Consider the following 7,361-nt stretch of genomic DNA (forward strand, 5'->3'; position numbering starts at 1 on the left):
CAAATGATTAAAAAATCATTTACTCATGATTATTAAGTAATTAAGAGATAAATAAATGTTTGCTTGATTCATTATTTTCATGTACTTAATTATCAATTATCTGAATTTTAAAAAAAATCTCAATTCAATCCGATTCGATTTAATGTTCGATTCTGATATGAATTAATAATTCGATTTGGATTGGATTGGATTTCGATTTTAATACAACTTATGAACACCCGTACTTGTGTTTTACTAAAATGACACAAATAACCCTACTTGTTTGACCAAAAAGACAAGAATACCCTTGCGAGAAACAAACTTTAAAGTGTTCAACCTTTATTCTCTCCATCTCCATGCCCTTTCCTTTCTTGACTAAAATAGAAGCAAACAAAGCTGGGGGTGACTTTCCCTTGCCATGTCACAGTTCACTCCGCAACAATTTCCCAATTACAATCTTGAAACAATTTGATCTCCTTTTAATTCACTATTTACGGAATTTCAATTTGATAATTTGATCAAATTCTTTCAATCATGGCGATGACAGTTGAAGGTTCATTTCTTTTCCTTTATAATCGTTTTCTATCTCCTAAATTCCTGTTTAATTCTTTTGAATTTGATCCAATTTTAATTTTTTTGCATGATTAATTCAAATTTCGGTCATATATGCTTGCTATTTCGTTTCTGAATTGCGTCGAGGTTGAACCATAATGTTGGAGTTGTGAATTGTTCATAGTTTGGTGGTGAAGAAAGTTAGGGTTTCTCTTTCTTCATCGAATTTCAAGAGTTTTGATGTTTTATAAATCGGGGTAGATTTTGAATATATTTTCCTGATTGTTTCGATTGAAATTAGTGAAATATTGTACTGTACTACTGTAGTATGTTATCTTGATGATATTTCCAAAAAAAAAAAAAAAAAAAAAAAAAAAGCTGATGATTATTGTGCTGACTGTTTCTTGTTTGGTGCATCATTGTGGGCTTGCTGGCTATTGATTATTGCGTTCTCCTGCAGTGTAAGTGCCAATTTATTAGGAGCTTGTTTTGTATTATCCGTATTTGTTTAAAGCGAAGATTTTGACTTAGTTTGTGTAAATTTGCAGGCTTTGTGGGCTTGCCTTTACGTTCTCAGTCAGTATCATGTTGCAGATACTGGTATGGCTTCATGATTAGTTTCTATTTAGTTGTGTTTTGGGTTTAGACGTGTGCTTTGTGGACATTACTTAGTTCTCGCTTCTTGCTTCAAATTGATGTTTCTGTCTTAAGTAATCGCTTTCTAATTTTGCTTTATCACTTCTGGTTTTGGGTGATCAATTTTCAGTTAGGATGGATCCAATGTATCCTTTGGTGCATATGCCACAGCTTTTTAACTAGTATGAGAGTGCAATTTTAAGAATTGCTCATCCTAGTAAGATATTGTAAGCAAATAGTATGCGACCATACAAGTTCAACACATCACACATGTCTGTGTCCAAGCGTCACGTGTGTCCATATTAATAAAATTTTGCTTGTTTTTGGTCCAAAATAAAGTGTTTAAGTGTCATACCTAGAGAGGAGTGTTGAGGGTTTTTGGGTTAAAATGTAGAGTTGAACTATCATTTCCGCATAGTTATACCTTTGTACTTTTCTTTTGTGGTTTGGTATTGTGAAAATCCACTGAGTGTTGAGAGCTATTATATGGTGCTTTGAAGAACAACTTGATTAGTTTGTACAAATAAGCAGAATATGGATGTGCCTTTTTTTTTTTTTTTTTTTTTTTTAAATTTTAAAATAACTATGTTATCATGCAACCCTATCAGAAAAAAATGAAAAATTGGAAGATAAAAAGAGAATAGCATGTGCTGCCAGGATTTGGAAATTGAGTTTTGAGTTATGAGACCAACTTTGTGAGTTGAAATGATGTCAAAGGTGGGTTAAGTAGGCAAGCCATGGGGAGATCCATAACTTGTAATGGGATTGTAAATCAACTTCAACTTGACATTTTTTTACTTTCAAAAGTCGTCCCTATAAAAAAAAGAAAGAAACAATCTTTTATAGGTCTTTCTTTAATATGGGAGTTCATTATTTAAAGATTTTTGTTTTTGCATCCTAAATGTATTCCTCTATTCCACAAAGCCTCTTCTCACCTTCTATGATCCACATACCTTGAAAAAGTAATATTAATTAATACTCGTAACTACTTTTTGAGGAGAAAGATTGCATTTAATAATTAATTTGCCCTTACAAGGTTGGTCAAGTCGGGGTAAAATAATAGTTTATCTCTAATTTTTTTTTTTGAGAAAATAATAATAATAAAAAAAGGAAACGAAGTAAATATGGGAAGAGCTTTATGGATTAGTCCAAAGAGAAAAGTGGGAAGTACTTCATTGTTGGCAAGCAAAAGCATGTTTAAAGGACTATATAGATAGGGAAGTGTGTAGGGGAGGGAGGAAATCTCTTGAGACTTTGTGAACATCGAAATTATCATAGGGAATAAAGCATAAGGAGTATGAAATATTAAAGGAGATTGTAGGTTTTCTTTTTTAAATAAAAAGCAACTCCTATCCTAAGGAAATCTCTTGGTGACATTACTGACATATAGAAGAATATTTGGATTTTGGACTCATTTCTTTTAGTGCAATATAGATAAAGAGATAGTGACATTGATGAGGAAACTAAAAAGTTAATTTTAAAAATGGAAAAAAAAAAAAAATGTCCTTTGATGACAATAATTTTAGTTGGGTTAGGTGTTGCAATTGTTGAGATCTTATCTTGGAATGGAATACTTGTGAAAGGGCTACAAGGAGTTTTATGATTTAAATATAATTTCTTATCCTTGGGAGATTGCCATTTCAAGTTATAAATCTGAGGTAGGCTGTATACCTTCTTCAAATAGTTTTCCAAAAAGTAAATAAACTACTATGCATCACTAGCATATTCAATTATTGTTATGCTATGTAAAACATCTCACACTATTGTGCTATATTTGACATTCACTTCACTGTCCAATTTATCAAAAGTGCTCCCTCTTGAATGTCCATCCCTAATAAGGTACTAGTGGTGTGATAGATTCAACAATCCACATCACAAACACACGAGTATAGGATAGAACAAAGAAATTCAGCTAGCAAAAGATAATAGTTTGATTGAATGGTTTATAGTAACTTTAGGTTACAACTCTCCAATGAAGTATCTTGACTCTTGAGGATACAAATCTCAAATACACAAGTCTAGTCACATGCCTTTCTTACTACCCAACTTTCAATATATATCCAATGCAAAACTACGAAAAGCAACTGACATTTGATTGTTTTTGTTTCATTCAACATTACAATGCTACTACACTGCTCCACTCATCCTCCCATTTCAGAAAATCAGACATTAATTGGATTTGTCCTCTTGCGCCACTTTTGCCTCCACTGCTTGTGATGTGGCTGTTTGAAAGACTTGCTTGCCTTGCTTTCCCTTTCTCTGATATTGGAAGCGTATTGGCAGCTTAGGTGGTCCGACCATTGGGTTCTTTACAACTAGTTGCTTATTGAAATCCTTGCTAGGTAAAACCCTATGAGATATAAAGCCATAGCAGGGAAAAAAGTGCAACTATTATCTATTTTATGCGCTTGTATCGTCTAGTGAGTGCAAAATACGTATAATATTTCCTTTGAAGTTAACATAGATCATGATGACGACACATCCCAGTTTTGTGTACCAATTACTTAGTTTGATGAAATGGACCTAATTAGCTATATTCACTTGATTGAAAACATTGGAAATTTGTCTTCTGTGAAAGTTATGTGTGAACAAGAGTTTTTGTTATAGGTTTTTGGTTTTATCCCTTTGATATACCCTTTATTTACTTTATACAACCAATATCATCTCCATAGATGGTCGTTTATATATTCTATTACTTTGTTTATCCCTTAATCCTCATGTATATTTTTCTTTATTGACTTGAGACATACATACTCTTGTCCAGCTTCATAAAGGGCTCATTTTTGCATGGTTTGATGATGTAGCGTAATCTGTTTAATATATTATTATTTTTATAAATGAACAAATATCACTTTGACTTGCCTCAATTGATAAAATATACATCTTGTGTTCCTTGAAGATAACAAAAATAAATTTTTTTATATTGTTCTAATATCTCTTTATTTGTTGAATTGCTAAGAAGCTAAGAAGTTCACAATAAAGCTTAGATATGTCGACTCAGGTCTAACATTGCTTGCCAAATACATTAAGATGCTAAACACGCTTAGGTATGATACATCGTGACTAAGAAAACTAAGTATTACTTCTTCATGAGGTCAGAATGGGTCATCTTTCATCTTCAAAGATCAAAAGTACGTCCCCAATTATGCCTCACCTCTCACCTAGAACATGTTTTTCTCTTGTGGGGGGGGGGGGGGGGGGGTCGCTGCTTTTGGATTCATTTTTTATGCCCCGTTGATCATTTTTAAGGGAAAAATGAATTTGCCACGTCTACAGTATACAATTCTTATATCTTCTGTGTTCAAATTTGGGAGCAACATTTCCATACAAGTGAATATGAGCTGTCTATTGCATTCATTTTATTGAATGCCACATATTGATCTAAGAATAATATTCTTCAATTTATCATTATTCTTTTAAGAAATAAAAAATATAAAGGTCAATTTAGAATATTTTGTAAAGCCTCTTTAGCTGTAATATTGTAATTGTATGATATTATTAGCTTAAAACTAAAAGTGATTTCTCTATCATTAGATTTCAGCGATCTGGATATTTACAAAGTCTCAACAATGATGCAATTCTAAAAAGTGTTCAAATTCTTATCATTAGATTTGTCCATCCAAATTGTGCTTTAGGGATGCCCTTTTGTGGTGTTAGTACCATTTCATTAAGGTATCCCATATTCTTTGGGATTTTCTACTAATAAATATTCAGCTTTTATTGGGAGTTTATTTGACCTCAGTTGAAAAGGTCACTTCATCACGAGATGAATTGGAAGATATTAGTGGGGTGTTTGGTTTGGTCCATTGTATTGTAAATTGAGAGGATGCTGATTAGCTACTATATCAGTTCCACTGATACTAGTCATGATTTGATAAGCTTTTTAATTTTGACAGGATGGCTCTATTCTGATAGTTTATGCATGTTTTCCAGATCTATCTTGTGCAACTGCACTTTGTCCAGTTTCTGCTTGATATATTAAAATTCTTTGACTTCTGTTTATTTGTTGCAGGCGTGTGCAATTTACAGTAACTGGTGGCCTTTGTTGTCAGGTATGTTCTGGTGTCTGTACATTATAGAACAGAATTTGATTATACTTGCATTGCATTTTGATGACTAGGTTGTTATGTTTCTTGTAGCTCTAATGTATGTGGTAGTTCCTATGCCATGCATGTTCTTTGGAGGTGGCTCCACGCAATTCTTAGTAAGTCGAGATGGTGGAGGGTAAGACTGACTATCACTTTATATTACATCAAATCATCAATTGGCATTTTGTAGTAATGGTGTCCAATATATGCCTGCTCAGATAGTGATGGTTTGGGATACCTGTATTTGTGTTAGGTGAAAGTATGGCAAGCCTAGAATATATGGTGAATTGACTAACTTCAGCTCATGTAGCATATTGTTTTTGATAGCTTAATATGTTATTTTTGATGATATGTAGATATTTTACCGGAGCCTTGTAGCCTGTAGACATTGGTTTCATGGTGTGCAAGATGACTTTTACAGAACATTTGAATGTCTTCATCTCATAATGAAAGACTAAATTGAGTCTGCTGTGTTTATAATGAGCTGTCTGCCTGTCCCCTTTTCAGAATTAAATTGATAACGTATATTGTCCTTGTAAACCCCTATTCGGTTTACACTATGAAAAAACCTGGATTGATTCATTACTTGCACATGTAAACCAATGGGCAAACTAGTAAAATCATGTCAGATACTTTGTAAAAACATTTAACCATGTGGGTGTGAGACAATGGAAGAGAAAGAGAGAGAAGATGGGACTCATCGGCGTCTCGGTGGAAGGAAAGGCATAGGGAAGATAGAGATAGAGAGAAAATCAATTGACGGAAAGGTACATGAGGAGAGAGATAGAGGGAAAGTTATATTTTGACTTCTTAATGGTATTATTCCCAATTTCACAATATTTACAAAAAATGTTATGTTATACACTTTGGTAATTGTATCACTATAATCCGCCTAGAACACCTTTGCACTGTGAATAGAAGAATTGGACACAATAAGATTCGATGCTTTGCAATTACATATGGAGAGTAATTAAGATGATGAGGGTGAATAATGTGTATGTTTAGTTTTGATTAGAAGAGATTAAGCATGCCCTATTCTTTAAGGTGTCGATATTTAGAATTAAGTGAGGGAATAGCTGCGTAATATTTTACTGCAATTATGTTGAAGCCAATGTTATTTTCCTTTAGCCTTTATTGTTCTCTGAATGAAATTTATAGCTAGCCTTTAATATGATAAGTTTTACATTGCTATGTGCCTATATGGCCCATAGGTAAATGTTTTTGTGAGCATTATGTATATTTCATGAATCATTGTTGGTAATTCAGTTGTCTACGTTTTCACTATATGTGGGTACATGCTAGATGCCTGGCAGCATATTGCATATTGTTTGACTCTGTGCTAGAGTTCCATTTTATTCTCTATGTGTGTTTATTTGCAGTTGGATAGATGCTGCTAAGTTCTTGACGGGAGCTTCTGCCGTGGGAAGCATTGCAATTCCTATGATTCTTAGACATGCCCATCTGATAGAGACTGGAGCTATGCTCATTGAATTAGCATCTTTCTTTTTATTTGTCTGTACTGTCTTGTGTTTTCACCGTGCTAGTCTTGATGACGATTGGTAGGAAGGAATGAAATATTGAGCTTTCTGGAGTTGATAGAAGCAGCAGGCTTTTGGTATCTGTTGGTAGCTGTTGGAAAAAAACGGTGTGATATGACTGTACACTAGTACATAAAAAGCTTTAGTAATTTACGCTATCGTGTCAAGCAAATGTATATTTTGGGTTGTGGTGTTTATTAAAGTAACATACTAATTCATGTATAAACTTATTTCCTACCTTTTTCCGTTGTTGAGTTCATTCTTGAACTAATGTATCAATTCAATGCTGTGGTGTTTAATTGAAGCAAGATTTCTCATTCTACCAAGGCTGAACTTAGTCAACTTAATTTCTGAAGTTTTTACATGTTTTCTAATAGTTTCCAAAAGTTTAAATTAAATGGGGTTAAACTCTATTTAAGATTTGTGAAGGTAACTTGGTGAAATACCGTTTTTTTTTTTTTTTTTTTTTTTTTTAGAAAACTTGGTGAAATACCGTCATTCAAACTATTGTAATTTTTTCTTAAAGAAATGGGGTAATTATTAAAAGTTTACAATCTCCAACAATATT

The 7,361-nt window shown here is 33.1% G+C and overlaps 1 protein-coding gene across 1 annotated transcript; it reads left to right on the forward strand.

Annotated features, from left to right (window-relative positions):
* Window positions 1-905: 905 nt before the first annotated feature.
* Window positions 906-7,115, forward strand: LOC145572566 (vacuolar protein sorting-associated protein 55 homolog). Its single transcript, XM_081631532.1, has 5 exons — window positions 906-992; window positions 1,080-1,131; window positions 5,180-5,219; window positions 5,307-5,391; window positions 6,635-7,115. Exons 2-5 carry the CDS (start codon window positions 1,117-1,119, stop codon window positions 6,816-6,818), a joined length of 324 nt encoding a protein of 107 aa, XP_081487658.1. The 5' UTR covers window positions 906-992; window positions 1,080-1,116; the 3' UTR covers window positions 6,819-7,115.
* The last annotated feature ends 246 nt before the right edge of the window (window positions 7,116-7,361 follow it).

The sequence above is a fragment of the Chenopodium album genome, chromosome 12, assembly GCF_948465745.1.
Source record: "Chenopodium album chromosome 12, dcCheAlbu1.1, whole genome shotgun sequence".
In the NCBI taxonomy this organism is placed as follows: Eukaryota; Viridiplantae; Streptophyta; class Magnoliopsida; order Caryophyllales; family Amaranthaceae; genus Chenopodium; species Chenopodium album.